General features: G+C 49.4%; 1 protein-coding gene across 5 annotated transcripts in view; it reads right to left on the minus strand.

Annotated features, from left to right (window-relative positions):
• MTURN (maturin, neural progenitor differentiation regulator homolog) overlaps window positions 1–17,399 on the minus strand; it is a 29,200-nt gene extending 11,801 nt beyond the window's left edge. For 4 of the 5 annotated variants that reach the window (XR_013356612.1, XR_013356610.1, XR_013356611.1 and 1 more), the window contains exons 1-2: window positions 17,018–17,368; window positions 7,573–7,695 (exon numbers count right to left, since the gene is read on the minus strand). Coding sequence is in view for 2 of the 5 variants with exons in the window: in XM_077856352.1 (XP_077712478.1) it covers window positions 7,573–7,695; window positions 17,018–17,179 (285 nt within the window). In the remaining 3 variants the exon portion in view is untranslated. Of the gene's footprint in view, window positions 1–6,048; window positions 6,289–7,572; window positions 7,696–17,017 lie in introns of those variants that run through there. The other variant, XM_077856354.1, reaches the window with a different exon arrangement.
• Window positions 17,400–21,429: the final 4,030 nt, after the last annotated feature.

The raw sequence follows: 21,429 nt of genomic DNA on the forward strand, positions 1-21,429 counted from the left end.
AATGAATCAGAACCTGAGATGAGGGATCCCTGGGTGGCGCAGCGGTTTGGCGCCTGCCTTTGGCCCAGGGCGCGATCCTGGAGACCCGGATCGAATCCCACGTCGGGCTCCCAGTGCATGGAGCCTGCTTCTCCCTCTGCCTATGTCTCTGCCTCTCTTTCTCTGTGTGACTATCATGAATAAATAAAAAAATTAAAAAAAAAAAAAAAAAAAAAAAGAACCTGAGATGAACCTCAGCAGTGTGGATGGGCTTTGACAGTTCTTTGTCAGGAGTTCTTTGTGCTCCTAATCTGATTTTGAAGCTCCACAGGAATCCACAAGACAGCAAAACGGGTATGACCCCCATTTTAAAGATGGGGACCCTGAGGTCAAGTGACCTGCTAGAGGCTGCAACGGCTTGGGAGCCAGACAGGCCAGGGCAGGGTTGAGCCACCCACCCCCACCCAGGGGGCATCTCTGAGGAATCTGAGACACGGGGCCCTGATGTGCCCTTCTAGACCTTCTTGGCCTCAGGTCTCCTCCCCTCTGAGCTCGTCTGGATCCTGCCATGTCTTCAGGTCTCAAGTTCTCAGGAAGCTGTGGCCTGGCTCTTCGTTCCTTGGTGAGCCCACTTGCCCATCTTTTTTTTTTTTTTTTTAAGATTTTATTTATTTATTCATGAGACACAGACAGAGAGGCAGAGACACAGGCAGAGGGAGAAGCAGGCTCCATGCAGGGAGCCTGATGTGGGACTCGATCCCGGGACTGCAGGATCACGTCCTGGGCCGAAGGCAGGCACTAAACCGCTGAGCCACCCAGGGATCCCCCTATTTCTAGCCCTTCTTACACACTGTAGACAATAGGTTTGGGGAAAAAAGTACCATGGAGAGTTTTTTCTGTGACATCACTGAAAATCTAGAAAATACAGAAAAGAAGAAGTATCGGCCACAACCCTGTCACGCAGAGACTCTTTGGTCATATGCCCTTCCAGGGGACGGGAGCTTCAGTTTGTCCTCCCTGCAGGACCAGCATCTAACTAGTGAGGTGCATGGATCAAGCACTGAATGGATGCTTATTGTTTTGCCAAAACCAATGTTGATAAACTTTTGCCTATAATACCCCAACTATACCTCTGAAAAAAATCCCTTCTCTCAGCTGGATGCTTTTGCTCAAGCATGTGTTGAAATCACTTAGCAATAGTTTTCTCTCTCCAACAAAAATCTAAGAATCCTACAAAAGGTTTCACTAAGTCCTACTCACTTCCCAACAGCATTTTGCCTCGTGTCCTGGTCCCGTCCAGATCACTGCCAGCATTTATTCAGTGCTTATCCTGTGTAATGTGCTGTACTAAGTACCTGACAAGAATTGCATCATTTAATCTTCATAGATCTCTACGGTATCTATCAACACTGGTTTCCTAATTTTACAAATGAAGGAACTGAGAAACAGAGAGGGTAAGTGACTTGGCTAAGGACACGCAGCCAGCAAGTGTCAGAGCGGCTTGCCCACAAAGCTTGGGTTCCTCAACATGTAGTCTCCTGAGTCCACATAACTAGGTAAAGAGACCACAAACAACACCCTGTACTATGTGGTCACTAACGTCCTCTCAGGAAGTATTTCCCCAAAGTCGAGTGAGCACAGCAGGGAATGGGACTCCTTTGCTTATTCTGCACAGTATCTAGGAGAGTGTCTGGACCGAAATAAGTGCTCCACCTTGGAACGTGTATGTTTTTGTGGCTGTCTCGCCTACCAGAAAGTCAGCTCCTTGAGGGCAAGAGCTGGGCACTGTATCCTGCCCCTCACTCTCCAAAGTAGTGCTTTGGCAAATAGCAAACAGTCAATATATTCTGTTGAAAACGTGACAAAGAAATAGAGAAAAAAGAGGAGTCGTGAGATGGGGAAAAGGAATAAAACAAAACCAAAGGTTTCCTGCTTTTCAAATCCAACAGCTTTCTTCATGTGTCCAGGAGGGCTTTGACCGTGACACTGCTTGTATTGGTGGGAGGAAGGCACACAAGAGAGGAGAAGGGGGAAGAGCACAGTGTGGGCCAAGTTGGCAGAAAGACCGAGCACTAAAGTGGCATCCCAGCCTTTCGGGCAGGATGGCTAAGGAGCCCAGAAGATGACCCCGTCCCTCTGGACCGTGCACACAGGAGCGTACAAGTTTCAGCAAAGTTCACGGACTCTGCTTGGCTCAAGCCCCAAAAGGCGGCAGCAGCAGCAGGTCAACAGACAGGTGCTGATCCTTCTGGAGAGCCTGCACAGGGCAGGGGCTGGTGATGGGCTGGCCAAGGGGAAACAAGGATGCAAAGCCATGGGTGAGGCTGTTCTAAGATGAAAGTGGAGGACCCCCCTCCCCATGGTTTTCCCAACTATAAACGAAAAGCAGCTACACGGGTTGATCAGCCTACCACAAGTGTCCGGGGAGGTGATGTACTCAAGTTTACCTGCTTGATAACCCTGTAGCATTTGGGTATGTGTTACTTTGACAGACTCTTTGTTTTGTTTTTTTTTTTAAGATTATTTATTTATTGAGAGAGAGAAAATGCGCCTGCACCAGAGAGAGAGAGAGAGAGAGGGAGGGAGGGAGGGAGGGCGAGAGTGTGCACACACGTGCACAGCAGGAGTGAGGCGCAGGGGGAGAGGGAGAAGCCGACTCCCCACTGAGCAGGGAGCTTGGTGCCGGCTCTAACCTGAGACCCCAGGATCATGACCTGAGTCAAAGGCAGGTAGTTAACCTACTGAGCCACCCAAGTGCTCTCATCAGACACTTTCAACCCCCACAGCAACAAGCCCTTTTGCTGGGTCTTCTTTCCTTTTTTTTTTTTAAGATTTTATTTATTTATTTGATTTAAATAAATGGAGAGGGAGAGGGAGAAGCAGACTCCTCACAGAGCAGGGACCCCGATGCGGGGCTCCATCCCAGGACTCTGGGGATCATGACTTGAGCAGAAACCAAGTGTCAGGTGCTTAACTGACTGAGCCACCCAGGCACCTCGCTGTATTTTATTTCTAAACACAAAGCTCCCTTACATAAAACCAAAAGAGAGCAGTCATGGGAAGAACCACACTGTTGAGTGGAGGGGAAGAGGGTGAAAGTTTCCCAGGGACATCCAGCAGCCCCTCATTGTGGTCTCTAACACTCCCTGAATCATCCAACCTGGGACCTGTCCTGGCTGAGGGAAACCCAAAGCCCTACTTGCACTTCACCTTCCCTGACTCTGAGAAGGTGCTTCCCACCCAACTCTACCTGAGGGGCAGAAGAGGCCCCGCCAGAGTGTGCCTGGTACATAAAAATGTCAAGAGCAATGGGCTGCTGTACTGGGAGCAGGGCCCCACCTTGGATGTAAGATTCTGCTTTAGAAAGGAACCCTCGAGGGATCCCTGGGTGGCGCAGCGGTTTGGCGCCTGCCTTTGGCCCAGGGCGCGATCCTGGAGACCCGGGATCAAATCCCACATCGGGCTCCCGGTGCATGGAGCCTGCTTCTCCCTCTGCCTGTGTCTCTGCCTCTCTCTCTCTCTCTGTGACTATCATAAATAAATAAAAATTAAAAAAAAAAAAAAAAAAAGACTAAAAAAAAAAAAAAAAAAAGAAAGGAACCCTCGAAATCCAACGAAAACATCAGATTGAGCCTGTGTGTCTCTGGCATAGCAGCAGCAGAATCTGAAAGAAGGGGCACCTGGGTGGCTCAGTGGTTGAGCGTCTGTCTTTGGCCCAGGGCGTGATCCCGGGGTTCTGGGATCGAGTCCTGCATCCGGCTCCCGAGAGGGAGCCTGCTTCTCCCTCTGCCTGTGTCTCTGCCTCTCTGTGTGTCTCTCGTGAATAAATAAAATCTTAAAAAAAAAGGAATCTGAAGGAAAATGTTCAAACAATCCACTTGCTTTCAGCTGTGCATCTGGATTTCTTTGGAGCGTGTGTTTTTCTTTCCATTTACATGTGGCTGCCTGGTTGCCAAACTACGGCCAGGTCTTCTTGGTAAAGAGAAACAGCAAAATGAGTTCTGGCGAGAGCTCGCCTTCTCCAGGGAGGCCAATTCTGCAGGTATTTTGCTTGCAATCCAGGAGAACAGGCGCAGTAAGAAAAGCAGGTGGCAGGCTCATGAATGGAACCCCTGCGAGGACACCAGCTGCAAAGTTGAGTATCGTGTGCTAATAGATTTTTTTTCTGGTTAAGATGTGGTGGGGCGGGGGTGGGGAGCCTCAGGGTGTATTTTTTTTTTTTTAAGATTTTATTTATTTATTTGAGATAGCGTGAGCAGGAGGAAGAAGGAGAGAGAATCTGAAGCAGGCTCCCTGCTGAGCACAAAGCCAGAGGCTGGGCTGGATCCCCTAACTGCAAGATGGTGACCTGAGCCGAAACCAAGAGTCAGCTGCTTAACCAACTGAGCCACTCAGGTGCTGGGGGTGGGGGGTATTGGTGGTTGAATGTCTTAAAAAATTTTGCCTACTTTGATATCTCTGCTTGGATGTCTAATGGCATTTCTAACACTGACATGCCCCAAACTGAGCTCCTGGTAAGATGATCCCCCAGCCGCTCCTTCTGTAGCCTCCCCATCTCCGTAAATGACAGCGCCATTCCCCTCATTGCGTGGCCAAGGAACCTAGTTCACCCCTGCCTTCTCTCTTTTTCTCCCTCCCGACTTCTGGTCCACCAGCAACTCTAGTTGGTCTACTTTCAAGACCATCTCTAGAATCTACCCCCTCCATGCTGCCTTCACTGTGATGACCCTGCTCCAACCCTCATCCCCTCACCTGAACGACCCAACAGCTTCCACACTGGTCCCCATGCTCCCACCCACCCCTTTTGAGGCCTATTCTCACCTGGTCACGGGGAGGAGGGGTTTAAAATGTGAAGTCAGATCCCTCTCGTGCTCAAACTCTTCCAATAGCTCCCTGTCACACCAGAGTAAAACCCAGATCCTTCTGTGACCTGCAAACCCCTGAAATCCCCCAGGCTCCTCTCTTGCTCCTCCCTACCACCCTTCTACTTTGGCCACACCAGCCCTCCTCCTTCCCGAAACACCGATATCCTTCTCCCCACACTTCACCTTTTCCCCAGCCTCTACCTGGAAAGCTCTCCCCTAGATTTCCTCATGATTCATGCTTTAAGTTGTACTCAATGTGAACTTCTTAGCAAAGCCTCTACTGCTCCCCCAATAAAAAAATTCTGGTACTTCTGACACTTCTTACTTCCTTTCCCTGACTTACCTATTTTTTCTGCTTGGCACTTACTCCTAATACATTATGCGCTGGACTTATTTATCTTGTTCTCCCACTGCTACCAGAATATAAGGACAAGATTTTCATCTGTTTGAATCGAGTCTTAGGAATACAGTAGCTGGGTACTTAGTAAATATATACAGAATGAATGAGGAATAGATCAGTACTTTCCAGTCATGAGTCTACTGTGAATGAGCCAACCAGGCTTGGAAAATGAAGAAATAAAATAGGAATTGGCTGGACAAATGATACGAATCAGAGAGAGTGAGAAAAGCCACTGAAATTCTATTTCTTGTAATGGTGGATTGAATGATTGGGATCAACTCTTCCTCAGAGAACTAAAAAAGCTGGATTAAATTTGAAAAATGCTTTCTTAAATATATTGAAGAATTAGAACCTAGAGAGGTAAACATAAAAAGCTGCTTTTGTCCTGAGGGCATCTGTTGACCTAGAAAGAAACAGCTAGAAACTTTACTGCATTCCTGGCCTACTCTAAGAGCTACAGAGGCACTGAAAAGTCAAACCCAGAGTCTTCCAAACAAGCAGACTGGGATAAATCATCCCTACCCTTTTTGGTTTTTTTTTTTTTTAAGATTTTATTTATTTATTTGAGAGAGAGAGAGAGAGAGACAGAAAGATAGTGGGAGCATGAGCAGGAAGGAGAGTGAGAAGCAAGCTCCCAGTTGAACAGCAAGTCCAATGTGGGGCTCGATCCCAGCACCCCAAATCACGACTCGAGCTGAAGGCAGACACTTTACCAACTGAGCCACCTACACACCCAAACTATCCACTTTGAGCTGAGATCCAAAGACCTGTTATTTTCTGAATGTTTGTGTCCCTGCAAAAGTCATATGCTGAAATTCTAACCCTCGGGGGGGACGAGGAGACATTATTAGGAGGTGGGGTCTTTGGGAGGGGATTAGGTCATGAATGGGATTAGAGCCCTTATAAAACAGGCCCTTGAGATACCTCCCTCTCCTTCCACCACGTGAGGTTACAGTGAAAAGACAGCTGTCTGTCTATGAAGTGGGCCCTCGCCAGACGCTGAATCTACTGGCACTTTGATCTTGGACTTCTCAGCCTCTGCACCTGTGAGAAATAAATGTCTGTTGTTTATAAGCTTCCCAGTCTCTGATATTTTGTTACAGGAGCCGGAATGGACTAAGACAGCTCTCAGGACAAGGATAAACTAAAAGAAACCAGACAAGAAGCCTGGCTTTTCATCACCTGGAGAGTTCTAAGAACCACAAGTCTTACTCAAATTGTTTGAAGGTGGTCTCAGATTGATAGGGCTCCCAGCCCCAGCAGCAGCAGATCAAAACCCTCCCTGGAGGAAGGTACCATCATCTCAGGCCTCAATTTACTCCTATATACACATTTTCAACACCATAACCAGCACACAGAGATAATCCAACACGCAAAGAAACAAGATACCAAGAGTGAGACACGATTGAAACAAAAGACGACAAAAAAGACTTGCAAACCTTGAAATACTGGAATGTCAGACATAAACTCTTACACAACCATGCAATCATGCCTACTATGTCCAGAGAATTGAAAGGCAAGCTTGAAAATCAGAGCAGAGAAGTAGACACTATTTTTAAAAATTGGGGGAAAAAAATCCTAGAGCAAATATCATTGAAGGTGTAGAGTATTTATGGTAGGCAGGGGAACTGAACTCAGGGGAAGTGTCACAACACCAGTAATGTGACTCTATCTCCCACTAAAGATAAAGGGAAATAGGTAATCTTCAGAATAGGGGTGAGAATTCGCCTTACATGTTTTTCAGCCAGAATGAAAACAAACTGCTAGGCGAGGATATACAGATTCCTAAATCCTGGGTTGGGGCAGAGTGGCGGGTGGGGAGGTGGTACGGAAAGCAAGCTCCCTACATAAGATAGTTTATAAAAAGAGAACAGAACCCCGGGATCGTTTCATCCTTCTCCATACCCAGAGCCATGGAGGCACATCCTGTAGAACAGCCCTTTGGCAGATCCCCAAATACAGGCCCCATAGAAGAGAACCTCCATAGCACTTCCAAGCATTCTGGCCCTAAGTCCACTGGACAAGAACAGGAATGCTCAGGAGTCTCATCAGGGCTCTGTCTGCTTCCCACCCTATCAGAGATTCTCAACTCAAGTGATGCTAGAAATAACCATCATTCCTGCAACAAACAGCTGTGTCACATCCCGTTTCCCCCTCCCTCTCCGCCCTCACCCTCCTTCCCTTCGCTGCTATCTTTAAGCCACAAAGCAGACAAGAGAAAAACAATTAGTCATCCCAGGTTTTGCCCACTTTCCCCACCATCCCTGTTATTCCAAGCACAATCACTGTAGAAAACAAGGTGGCTTTGGAAGCCAAGCAGGCACCTACAGGTCTGAACGACTTGAAGACTTTTTCCAAGACTTCGTGGAGCGTCTTCTTGCCGCAGGAGGAGATGTAATCCTGTGCTAGCTGCAAGAAAGGCAGGCAGTCCTCGCTCTCGCTCCACACGTGCTACGTGCCCACAGACGAGGGAAAGGAGAAAACAAAGACACACGGTCATTACCCTCAGTGTGAAATCCGAAAAGCCGAAACACATTTTTTTTTCTTAATTACATAAATCTGAAGCCCTCTGTTCCAAAGTAAAATTCCTATGTTCGTTCTTGATTCACCCGCCCTGAAGGGGATGAGAGACTGCATACCCTATAGAAAAGCCCCAGCTTTCAGTCCACGATCTCACCTGCTCCATTTGCCAGCAGATCTGCTCAGACGTAGCAAAAAGGCAGTGGGATCGATATTCCCCCGCCCACGATTTCCACAGTCCTTCTTCTCCCGCTGGGTGAAGAGGGTTTTAAAAGCAGCAGGGAGGGAAAACCCAGGGCCTGCATGATCCGTGGCTCTGCCTTCAGCTAGAGCTGAAGGATTAATTAAGCAGAGTTTGTAACCACTAACTTGCAATGAGACATTCTTTACCCAGATCCACCTGTGAGTAGGGGTAAATTTACTTCAAAATGAAATGAATTAAGACAAAACCAAATCAAAATGAATTTAGAGGAACACACAGAAGAGCCATAGCTATGTCACTGGGAAGCAAAGGCTTTCTGAAAGCTCCCCTTCTCTAAAAATGCTTGAAGAGGGCATTGCCTCCTGATGGTAACATGTACCAAGGGAAGACTGGTTCTAGGCTTCATTTTTTTCTTAAGGCTAGACAAGGTTTTGTGTTTTTTTTTGTTTCCCCACGCGAGGATATCTGTCTTAGCACCTCTTTAAAACTGGACAAGTCTCTCCCATACACGTTCAAGGATCTGGAATAAGCCCAAGAAACCGGCTTGAGAAGCCCCCTGCTTTGCACATCAGAGCTAGGGAGGGGCACCGGGCTACTAGGGTAACATCAGGGTACATGACCAAGAGTCATTGTTGAGAGGGAACCGATCAATGACAGCTCACCATTGGCGGAAAAGTGTAGAGGCGTGGGAGGGAGGAAGACATCTGGCAAATTAGAGCAAGAAGCAGAGAGGAGGCAGCAGGGGACAAGATCTATTTGGAGAAATAGTCCATGTCAAGCACACACTTGCTCCCTTCCATTAATACAATGATTAGGGCATCACCCCCCAGAAAGTTCTATGTCAATCACTCGAGAAACACATTTCACCTCCTTCCTTCTCACTGCAGCATTTCTAAGAACTGGATCTACAGACTTCAAATACTGCTCCAGTCCAAGAGCCTAACTAATGTGCCATCTTTCCACCCCAATTATCTGTGTTCCATAGATGTGAAGGTCCATTTTTGACACATGCTGCTCTAATTCCAGCAGACTTCTGGAGGGGCTTCTGCCTCGACCTAACAAAGATAACTTCTCGATTCTCTCGCTTTAGACAATAGCTCAAACACAATTCCCTATTAACACGACCCTTACAGTTGTCGAGCCACTGAAATGCCATTTATGTAAAAGCCTCTTACATTGTACAAAAGTGTAGTAGTACAAAGTGCTTTTATATTCGTTATCATCCTTGATTCTTGGGCAGCAGGGGTTCAGCAAGAACAATAAAGTCTCGCTTCCATATAAAGTTTTGCTTGCCACCCATTTTCATGCTCAAATTTTTAAAAGTTCCAGCGTGTTTCAAATTCTTACCCAAGTGGAAGATGGGATGAACATCTAGCACTGCACAATAGAAAACTATAATCCTGCCTTTCCTAGCCTTGTAAAGATTAGAGAAAAAGTCAAAAATATGTTAAGTGCCTGGCACAGTGCCTGACTGGCATGCAATGGATGTTCACTAACTGGTGGGTGTAAGTACCCTCTTGTCCCTTTTGTGTCTGCAGAATGGGGAGGAAGGGGCTGGGCTGGGCTTTCCACCTGCCACAAGCCTAAGGGCACCCACTGAGCAAATGAGACACTCAATGTAACTTCCCTGAGAACAGTACCCAAGGCAACCTGAGTTATACTTAATTCGGAAGTAGGTGGATCTATGAAAACCTTATATATCTACTTTTTTAAAGTACATTTGGGCTTTAAATTATAAACTAAGGAAAGTGCATCACTCAAGCAACAGAATTGCATCGTATCCACTACTGCTGGGAAATGAGACAGGTTCTTGAAGTGTTTCTAGGGCATTTCTAACCTCGTGAGGAGAGTGCTCGGGCCACAATCTCCACTGCTCCATTTCTGGAGCTGTTGACTTATGAATATATTTTGGAGCAGGCTGACTTACCACCTGCTAAAGGGCCTTCTGTCCAGTATGCTTACATTTCCTTCATTTGGCTGTCTAACTCTCAGACGGATTGGTTTTGTAGGTTTAAAGAAGTCTGAACCAAATCCCTGTCCATCTGATACAACAAGGGTGCGTGGCGTTTGGAATCACAGACTCCTGTGCACGCAGCCACTTAAAGCATCCCTTATTAAATGCTAATGTTTCCTATCTGTGGTAGCCCATAACAAAAAGTACTCTGATTTATTTGTTGAAACTGTTTCCTTCCAAAATTAACCAAGGCAGTCATTAAAGATCCATAAAGTACAAGGTAAGAGTCTGTAGTTGCAAAAATAAGGACAAAGGGGAAAACAATGAAAGGAAAAGAATATAAAACCGAGTGAGATTAGGCCCAACTGTGCCAGGTAAATGGGCCTGGCCATGGGCTGTAGATGGGACACCGCCCGCCCCTACAGCTTTCTATAGGCCTATGCAGAGACGGAAGTTCCATCAGTGGCCTGAGGCAGTGCCCCCGATAAAACAGATGAGCTCTTAAAAACTAACAGGCAATGGGCTGAGGGTATGATGGGAATCTCTTAGGAAAAATAGAGGGGCCCGTTCTAAGACCAGGAGAGGGCAGACAGACGTCTGGTGGCTGGGCTGACGCTCCTGAAAAATTCTGGGATCTAGTCTTGAACAAAGATAAATGGGTGACTGAGACCCAGAGTCCCGCATCATTGGGTGTAGCCACAGTGACTTTGACTTGGAAATTCAACCAGCCACTTTGGCTGTGAAAAAACTATAGCAGGAGTCAGAGAACTTGTGGCTTTGAACAATGTAACTCTCTGGCAAATATAAACCTAGGTAGGGAATGTATTGACTTTCCAACCATGCAATGAGAGCTAAGGCACCTTATCGTAGGAGGAATGCCAAGGAAGGCTTCCAAAGAGGAGCACAGCAGTGGTGCTCAAGCTTCAGCAAGCATCACAACATACCCCCCCCCACTTCCGCATCACCCAACTTATTAAGACACAACTGTTGGGGGCAGGGCTAAGGATCTGCATTTCCAACAAGTTCCCAGGTGACGTTCACGCTGCTGGTTCTGGGACCACACTTTAAGAACCAGAACCAGAGCAGAACTTTGGCTAATCATATTTGGGAGGTGAGGAGTGAAGGTGAAAATCTCTGGTGAGAACTTTTATTTTATTTTATTTTAAGATTTTATTTATTTATTCATGAGAGACACAGAGGGACAGGCTGAGACACAGGCAGAGGGAGAAGCAGGCTCCATGCAGGGAGCCCGACGTGGGGACTCGATCCTGGGTCTCCAGGATCAGGCCCTGAGCTGAAGGCAGGCGCTAAACCGCTGAGCCACCCGGGCTGCCCAGAACTTTGATTTTAAAACAGGCCATCCGTGGCCTTTCTTTCTGTCATCAGGTTGGACCAGAGTTTATCATCAAAGTTTGCCCAGCTTAAGACGACATAACCATGTCATCTGCACGCAGGAAAATGAGCACCTGTTTTCTACAGTATAGATGAGAACATCCAGCTCATGCCCGAATGGGATTATGCCACTATGGTAATTCAATCCCACAAATATCTTCTTGAGCAAACTCTGCATGCTCCTATTGTCCTAACACCTGGGATGGTGCTTGGCTTCCTGGTGCTTAGGCAGAGTCGGGGGGTGGCCAGGGGGCAAAGAATGCACCCATTTCTCCTCCCTGGACTTAGTTATCTGAGTTAAAAGGCCACTGCCCATGGGCCTCACCCTCACTGTAGTACTGCCCTATGGGTTTTCGGCCGTCATTAGTACCAAGGAGTCCATTCTGAGTTGGTGTGGCTTAATCCAAAGCTGACTGCCATCCATCAAAGAGATGCTAGAAGAGAAAAGCTGCACACCATCTCATACCACACAACGTACTCCTGCCCGGGGTAAGAAGAGTGTGGCTGGCTGTACCTATGACCTGCTCTTTCTGCCGACCACTGATACGTTTTACCAAGGAGGAAACTGAGGCTCAGAGAGGTTAAGAAACTTGTCTATGGTCACACAGAGGGTAAGGGGCAAAGCCAAGGGGCAAAGCCTTCAGCCTCAGTTCCTTCATTTGTAAGTCACAGAAAACAATAAAACAGTGTGGTTATAAAGATCATAGAGGTGAGCCTGTAGGCTGCCTCTCATGTAGCAGGAGCCCAGCGTGCTTCTTCCCATCTGTTGAAACTCCTATCAGCATAACTTCACACTCCTCAGGATTACCACTTCATGCATATGTTAAGGACATACCTTTCTCCCTAAAAAAATCTCCCTATATGAATAATGCACAGCCACTGTGGAAAGCTTTACAGTTCCCACTATCCCTCATTTAATCCCCACAAAAATAATGTAACATAGGTATGATTATCCCCATTTGACATAGGAGGAAACTGAGGCTAGAGTTTAAATTAGATAGGAAGGTGCTCTTTTCTCCACCGTCCCACCATACGAGGCGATGCAATCTCATTTAGACAAGTTATATTTTCTTCTCCAAAATGAAAAGGTTCTTATTTGGTCACATAGTTAGGAATAGGGACACGCCTAGAACCAAAATGAGAGAGAATATATAGAGATACACGTATACACGCATGCATAAAATTAAATCACATGGTCCTTCTATAAACAGAGCCTTTTTTCTTTAATAGCATGACAACTGCTATCTTTGTTTTCATACTGAGGAGGGATTAAACGATACAAAATTTTAGATCCAAACATGTTTTTGATGGTTTGGCAGAAAAAATAGGACAATAAGGCAGCCCTCCCCTTCTCCGGTCATGAGCACCCAGGCGCCAGGGAGCCGCAGGGCAGGGCTCTTTGTTTCGAGCTCCTTTCTCCTGGCCCAGGACGAGCAGGGAAAGCAGCTGGTGCTGCCATGCCCAGGAGAGCGCGCACACGTGCCCCTCTGTCCGGCTGGTCCATCTGCGGATGCCAACACCCCACTCCTCAAGCCTGACGAAGCCCGCAGGACCTTCTGTGTTGGCAGAAGGGAGCACGCCACCTGTCTGTGAGCTCTCAGCCCCCTCCCTGTCACACCTGTAGAGCCAGGCAGGGTTGGCTCTGTCCCTGATCGGCCAACATAGAGGGCAGAGGCAGCTTCATTTTTATCCCAGGACCCGACCTTGGGCACTGTCCACGGCGACCTGAATCAGGGCAGCAGTGTGGAAAGGGGTGGCGTGAACAGGATGGCCTGTGAGATGAGAAGAGGAAACAGTGCACAAGGGACCCAGGAGCTGCCAAAGTGGAAGGAAAATAAAAGGAAGCCCTTGTTCCCAAGGCCTTTGGAGCTCTTGGCTTGATGTCGCCCGTGGGACACTCTGCATGGTGCAAATGACAGGCCACCGGGCTTGGGCTTAAGTCCTGGCTGCCATTTCTTAGTGACATAGTCCTGGATAGATCTCTTACACTGAGCCTCAGTTTCCACACCTATAAAATGGGGACAATATCTAACCATAGACTTTTTGTGAGGCCCAATAAGAAGCTGCCTGCCCTTGAACCCACAGTCTGAATGGGGTCCCCGGTTGTCACTCCTGGGATGCTCTGCTTTCAGTACACGGCTACGGTTCAAGTTGCTGTACTTCTTATTAGCTGTGGGAGTCAGCACACCTTGCTGTGTGTCGGTGTCTTTGTGAGATGGAGAAAATCACAGAGAGGACCCTGTGAGGTAACTAAGATTAAGTAAGCACCTATGCACGAAGTACTTAGAACACATCTGACACATAGGAAATGGCACCTAAGTGGTAGTTACTCTTGGAAGCTGTCAACCTTGAAATTTAACATCTGCCTTCTTCACTATCATTCGTTCTCACACATAGGAGCTGAGCACCTATCATGCTTCTGACACTACTCCAAGTTCTGGAACGCAGTGATAAGTAAGTCAGACAAGGCCATTGCTCTTATGAAGCTGACAGCCTCATGGGGGAGGCAGAAAATAAACAAGAGAGTATTAAGTACTAATAAGTGCTATGATTTGAATAAAAGACAGTGAGATGAAGGAATATGTGGTCAGGAAGGTTGCTCTCAGGCCCGAATGGCATGAAGGAGCCAGCCATGTAAAGATGTGGAGGAAGAACATTCTAGGCAGAGGGGACAGCAAATGCAAAGGCCCTGAGGCAGGAATGAGCTTGTCTGAGGACCAGATAAGTCAGTGTGGCACAAACACAGTGAGCAAGGAGGAAGAACGGTCCAAGATGAGGACCATTCACCTCAGAGAGGTGGCAGGAGACCCATCATGTGGGGCATTTCACGGGCTCAGGTTCTACGGTAAAAGCTATAGGCAGTCAGTGTAGGTGGGAAGGCATAGGTCAAGTCCTGGATTTTTTTTTTTTTTTTTAAGACCTGGATTATATTTTAAACAGATCCAGAGTGATTGCTGTGTGGAGACTGCTGGAGAGTCCCTAATATCACCATCCCTATTTTAGGCACTGTTCTAAACAAGCCCACTGGGAAGGTACTGATGTTATCATTCCCTCATGTACAGATGTGGCAATCACGGCACAGGGGCATTAAAGAAGTTTCCCCGATGCACACAGTTAGACAGGAGGGCTGGGGTACAAGCCCAAGCAGCCTGGCCCTAGAGCCTGCGCAGCCCTGACCATTATGCCAACTGCCTCTTAGGTGGATAGGATGACCCCAGGAAAGTGAGGGCAGAGATCCTATTATATGCTAGGTAGCCCTGGCCCGGTGCAAAGTAAGCCCTCGATAAATGCTTGATGTGTGAATGAATGAATGAATGAATGAGTCATGTGAAAACACTGTAAATTGAGAAGTACCATGTAAATATTGTTCATAAATCCTTCATATTACAGGAGTTCCATTCATCTTAAATTTCTTTTAATTCTTAACAGGATTTTCCTGGGAAAGGCAAAGGGAATGGAGGTAGGACACTTACTTCACCCCCGAGTCCCTTCATGTTTAACTAGGGGCAAATGACAGCCTGGCAAATCTGGCCTGGGAGAGATCTGAGGAGAGACCTGGGCTACAAAAACTCTGGTGGTTGGCATCCTCTCCATGATGGCCTCTAGACACTTTAAGAATGTTCCAATCTACCCAAGAAATCGTTTTTTTCCTCTCATCTACTTTCTTCCTTATCTATTTCATTTGGTAGAGAATGAATACGTTTAAGCATTTTACTCATACAGGTGGGAAAACCTTTAAAATCTATTATAAACGGGCTTGAAAAAGTCACAACGTTTCTCAACGATGGTTCTCCTTGGGGTAGTTTCTTTGGGGATGTCTCCCACAGTTCCGGCAGGAGGGCTGTGTGGAACTCTCCCCTATAAAATCCAGAACTTTGGGTGATTCTTGCTCTATCTCGCACAGCAGGCAGAGGGAAATGCCACCTGCGGACTCGGGTTAGAAGGGACTTCTAATCAAATCCCGAGGTGGTAGTTAGTTGGACACTGGAGCCCCTTGCAGTATACCCCTGGGGTTTTCTCACGCCTTGGCAGTGGAGTACATCCCTTTGTAAGGATCTCCCATTTTCCCCCAATAACAAAGAACACTCACTCAACCACAGAAAGCAGTGTTCTCCTACATATTTGTAGTTTACTCCTCACAAGTACCTGTGACGGAGGTGTTCCCATTAACCTCATTCTACAGGTGAGAAAGCTGAAGCTCTTGGAGAGAGAGGGAGAGAGAGAGAGAGAGAGAGAGAGAGAGAGAGAGAGAGGGGTGCAAATTCCGGGGAAGCCCAGGTGTCTGAGGCGCCCTTGCTGCGCAGGTGTTTTATCTAGGGATCACCTGGGGGGGGGGGGGGACTGGTATTGTGCCCATTTTTCAGATGTGTAAACTGAGCTGCCCCAAGGCTTCAGATCCGAGTCTGTCACCCGAGGCCATCTGTCTCCTCGCGTCGCCCCTCCGGGGCCCAGGTGTGTTCCTCACCCGCGGGGGGTGGCGTGCGCGCGGCGGGGGGGCTGCCTCCGTCTCTGGGGGCCCAGGAGGGTGGTGTCGCCGCGTCTCCCAGGGCGCTGCCAACCTGCGGGGGGCGGCGGGGGCGCGCGGGCCGGGCTTTGTCTGCCCCACCTGAGGAGCCCGCGCCAGGCCGCGCCGCGGGGCCGCCCCGCCTCGGTCCGCAGGGGCCGCGGCAGCGCCCGCTCCAGGCTCGGGCCGCCGACCGCACCGTAACCCGAGCCCGCGGCCGCCTCCATCTTACATCTGGGGACCGCGATCTTCTCCTCCGTCCCCGCAAACACTCCGGGGAGCGCCCCTCGCCCCCTCCCCGCACCTCCCGCCCCGGCGCCCCTGCCCGCCGCACCCCCTCCCCAAACCGCCAGCGCCAAGGTCCCAAGTGGGCGCAGGGGACCAAGTGGAAGATCCGCCCCTCGCAGGTGCAGGTCCCGGGGCCCCCAGCCCGCGGCGGGCGTAGGGCGGGCGCGGGGCGGGCGCGGGGCCGGCGCGGGGGGATGTCCCCGCGGCTGGAGACCCCGGGGGGCTCCGCCAGGGCCTCGGCCGCCGCCTCCGCCGGACGGAGCCCGCTCGGGCCGCGCACACCTCGCTGGGAGCTCGCAGAGGAGCCATGGAAGCGCGGGAGCAGAGGGGATAGGCGTGCCCGCGTGTGTGTGAGTGTGTCCGTGAGCGCGCGCGCACGCGCCTGTGCGTCTTTAAGATCCGGGGTGTAATTCCGCAAAGAAGGTCCTGGAGATGGGGCACGGCTCGTGTGGACAGAGGCTTTGTGTCCAAGCCGGCAGCGCAGGGGAGAGGCCGGGGCGGGGGCTCCCCCGGGCGGGGGCAACTCGAGGAGTGGAGTCTGCGCCTCGGGAGGGGAGCGGGATTCCTCAGCCCGACGGGACGCCTGGGGGCAGGAAGCTCGGGACTCCGGGCCCTGCGGGACCACCGTGCGCCCCGGCCCGGGCTGGGGGGCGGCGGGGACGCTCGGCACAAGCTCCCGGCCGAGCCCCGAGCCCCGAGCCCCGAGCCTCGAGCCCGGGCCGCGGGGTCGCGTCCCCGAAACAGCCCGCCCCGCCCGGCTCCCCGGCCCTAAGGGCAGCCCCGCCGGCCGGGCCGGTTACGCCCCCACCCGCGCCCACAGCCTCGCCGGCGAGCCGGAGCTCGGGCGCAGGGAGGCGGCCGCGCGTCCACTCCCGCGGCTGCAGCCGTCCCTCCCCGCCCCCCCCGCACTCACAAAATTGTCCCCGCAGCCGTTGTCCGGACACAGCACGTAGAAGGAGACGCCGGGGTCGGCGTAGAAATCCATCCGGCGCTCGGTCTCCTCGGTGGCGATGAGCTCGAAGGGCGTGTTGGAGCACCATTTCTCCGCAACGTCAGCCAGCTGCTGGAAATCCATCCTGGCCCGCCGCGCCCGCCGCTCGCTCAGCCTCCTGCGCGCCGCCCGCCTCCCGCCTCCCGCCCGCCCTCCTCGCTCCTCGGGCGCCCTCCTCCCGGGCGGGCAGCGCGCGGCTCCGCGGCTCTCGGGCAGGCGGCGGGGCCGGGCGGCGCGGCTCCCTCCGGTCCCGGGGCTCCTCCCGGCGGGGACTGTTTACATGCTGTGTGTACGGAGTGGGCGGCGGCCTGGACGGCGCGGCGCCGCGCCCGGCCCCGCCCCCGGCCCCGCCCCCGGCCCGCCCCCGCCCAAGCCCCGCCCCCGGCCCGGCCCCGGCCCCGGCCCCGGCCCGCCCCCGCCCAAGCCCCGCCCCCGGCCCGGCCCGGCCCCGCCCAAGCCCCGCCCCCGGCCCGGCCCCGCCCGCCTCCCGGCCCGTCCCTCTCGGGCGGCGCGGTCTGCAGCGGGCAGGGCGGGGCGGACTCCTCGGTTCGCACCACCACCTTTTTAAAAAAAATCTTATTTATTCTTTATTTATTTATTTATTATTTTAATAAATAAGCGAACCCAGCTTCGGAGCCTCCCGGAGTCCTCACGAGTCCGGCCCCGCCCCCGTTCCGTGACGTCATGCGCCCCAGCCAATCACCGGAGCCGGAGAGGAGCGCCGCGGTCCGCCAGCCCGGTGACGTCACAGCGCGGACCCGACCTCCGCGGCTTTCCCCGCTACAGTGAAGCGGGGGCGGTGGGGAAGCTCGGGGTCCCGGCTTGCGCTTGCTGGGGGTTAGCGGGCCTTGTCGGGCAGAGTGTTTTCCCGAATGCGATTTAAGTGCAGGGGACGCCCGCAGAATTGCAGATAACTTGGACCTCCTCTGAGGCTAACAATGGAGGAGCTGAGAAAATCTGAGGGAAACCGCTTTTCTCTTTCAGAAATCAGAGCTCTGTCCTCCGATTGGTGTAAAAAAATGTTTCCCCTAAATACATTGACTAGACACTGATGGGAGTATCCATTTGAAAGGAAGATGATAGGTTTTGGAGGTCTTTTTTTTTTTTCCCCCTGAACATAAATCTAAATATTTCTTAGAAATAAGCCTCCTCAGACTAGCTTGAATATTATTTACCTTCAATTCATATTGCATAACTTAAAATGACCAACTACAAGTTTGGAGAGGAGAAAGTACATTTTAAAACAAGTGTGCACAGCTCAGTGATTGCACCTGTTGAATGCTCATTGGTTGCCAGGAATGGGACAGGCATTACCGGATTGCAAAAAATGCATCGGAAGAGCCCTCGCCCACAGGAATTGAATGGCGACTAGCAGAGACACGTTAAATAGCATTCATTCTACAAACGTTCAATCAGCTCTTGTCTTTAAAGTTGGTCTTCTGAACCAGGCACCGTGATAGCCCTCATGATATAAATATGAACAATGTGTAGTTCCACCCTGAAAGGGCTGGCAGATTAGCCAAGGAAAGCTGGGGATACCGTCAACCCTCTGAACACACCCTTTAGAATGGGTGTGATTCTGGAAAATTGTTCTCTTGCACATTTCTGGGATAGGGACTCTTTTTCCCTTGACTTTCCTTACTAAATCAAAGCTGCATTCCCATATTGAAAGTAGAAACTCCACATAATCTTTCAGTAGAGGCAGAGGTCAGGACGGTGATCAGCTCAAAGCCATCCTGGGCACTGCCTCTTACCTTTTACCTGATGGGAGTTGTCCTCACCCTGAAGTTAGTGGCTCCATGTAACAATTCCCTGATTTCAGAATTTCCCAATTCTTTGAAAACAATTTAGTCAGTGAACATTTATGGAGCATCTATTGGGTACCAGGTATACAAGGCCCAATTTTTGCCACCAAGGACAGACTATAAACTAGGCAGGATTCCAAGTTGATCCTCAAGATCCATGCCTGCTTGGTATACATGCACCTTCTCCCAATCATTCAAACACTAATCTAGGTATTGCTGAGAGGGATTTTAGAGATGTAATTACGGTTTCCGAGCAGTTGACCTTAAGACAGGGAGGTTGTCCCCGGTGGGCCTGGCCTAATTAGGTGAGGTGTTAAAAGGGACTGGGCTTTTCCTGGAGAGAGATTCAAAGCATGAGGTAGATTCCTCATCAAGGTGATTCTCTGCTGATGATGTTGGAGATAGGAGGGGCCATCTGGCAAGGACCAGGCAGCTGAGTGTAGGAGCTGAGAGCAAACCCTGGCCAACAGTCGGCAAGGAAGTGAGATTTCTGTCTCACAGCTTCGAGGAACTGAATTCTGACAATGACCTCAATGAGTTTGAAAGTGGGGTTTTTTTCTTAGAGCCTCCAGACGAAAACTCAGCCTGACCGAACCATGATGAAAACCTTGACAGACCCTGAGCAGAGAATGCACGCATGCGGTGGCTGTGCCAGAACTACTGACTTACAGCACCATAAGCTAATAAATGGCTATTGTCTTAAGTCACTAAGTTTGTTTTAATTTGCTATGTAACATTGAAAAGAGTACATAAGACAATGAAGGAGACAAGCACATGGATAAAGAAAATTCCATATGTTCCTGTAAATGTTATAAAATGTTGCTCTATTTTTTTTTCCTGTTTTTTAATATGGTGACCTCAGGAAAAAAGCAAGCTTCTGGTTCTGCCATTTAAAGCATTATTATACATTACTCTGGAAGTTCCAAAAATAAAAAGATTCCTTAAATTTGAGACTAAAATATATAAATAAAATACATAGCTTGTCTTGGAAAACAGGAAGTTTAAAAAATGCCTGTGTTTTTAAATCCATCTATGAAGCTTGTTCTAAGTGATGGATGATAATTACAAAGTTATATTTATGTAATAAGTACTTTTTGTTAGAAGATGAAAAATTCTCATGATGAAAAATAGAATTCTGGGTATCAAGCAATTGCTTAATGAATTGAATACTGTTGGTTTCCTTAGAAGGCCATTGACTTAGGTGCCTGGTTGGTACAGTCGGTAGAGCATGTGACTCTTAATCTTGAAGTTGTGAGTTTGATTCCCCCATTAGGCGTAGAACTTACTTGAGAAAAAAAGAAAAGAAAAGAAATAAAGGCATTGAGTTAAAGAGCAGAAACTTTGGAATTCTGGGTTGATTCTCACCAATGAGATTTTAAGTTTTATGGACATTTGCAACTAACTCAATTGCTGGAGCCTCAGTTTTCTTTTCTGAAAAATGGGGACAATAGTGAGACAAAGTATGTAAACTCCTTGTTCCAGAACCTGGCACACAGCAAGGGTCATTATTACTCTTGATCAGCTTCTGGAAGATGATTTGTTGGAAGATTGGCTGATGAATTCTTTTTTAAGATTTTATTTATTTATTTGAGAGAGAGAGAGAGAGAGAGAACGAGCAGAGAGAGGCAGAAGCAGGGAACCCAACACAGGACTCGATCTCATGGTCCTGAGATCATAACCTGAACTAAAATCAAGAGTCTGATGTTTAGTTGACTAAGCCACCTAGGTGCCCCAGCTGATGAATTTTAAAAGTAAAATTCAGGAGTTACATGAGGGTAGTGAATACTGCACAGATGAAGGAAAACCTCATTTTTTCCAGGCACTTAAAGCAGAGTTTCTCAATGAGCTTGTCTCAATGAGCTTTTCTCAATTATCCAGCACTATCGATACTTGGAGCTGGATAAATCTTTCCTGTGGGGAGTTGCCTCGTGTGTTGTAGGGTATTTAGCAGCATCCCTGGCCTCTACCCACTAGATGCCAGCGGCCTCTCCTTTGGAGTCTGCCCAGCCTCTGACAACCAAAAGTCTCCAGACATCACTAAATGTTTCCTGGAGGACCAAACTGCCCCTTTTTGAGAACTACAGATTTAGAGAGAAAAGTCTTGCACAAGGCTGAAGCAAGCCTTGTGTGGCAGGTAAAGCCGTGGAAATAAGTCCTGGAAAGTGCATCTATACAAGTCACTTGAGCTTTGGTTTCCCTAATGCAACTGAGAAAGTCAGTCGCTTGGACAGGAAGATGATAAATCACTCTGCCTCTCTCCCGTTTGGACAGAGTCCCGTGAGGCATCCCATGTAGGGATGTGTTCAGGCTCCAGGTACAGGACAGTTGTCATCCAGAACGTCGACCAGGTCTTTCATGCTGCCTGAAGGTGAAGAAACATAAGGGTCTCCTGAAGACCCTTCGTTGTTCTGGCTCTGGAAGCAGAAGGAAGGTGAAAATGAATCCCCATTGGTGAGTGGAGAGTTGTGTAGTCCTCACTGCATGCAGAGAAATGTTTCTCTTCTTTATACGAAGAAGCTTGACTTCCAT

This window comes from Canis aureus, chromosome 18, assembly GCF_053574225.1.
Source record: "Canis aureus isolate CA01 chromosome 18, VMU_Caureus_v.1.0, whole genome shotgun sequence".
NCBI lineage: Eukaryota > Metazoa > Chordata > Mammalia > Carnivora > Canidae > Canis > Canis aureus.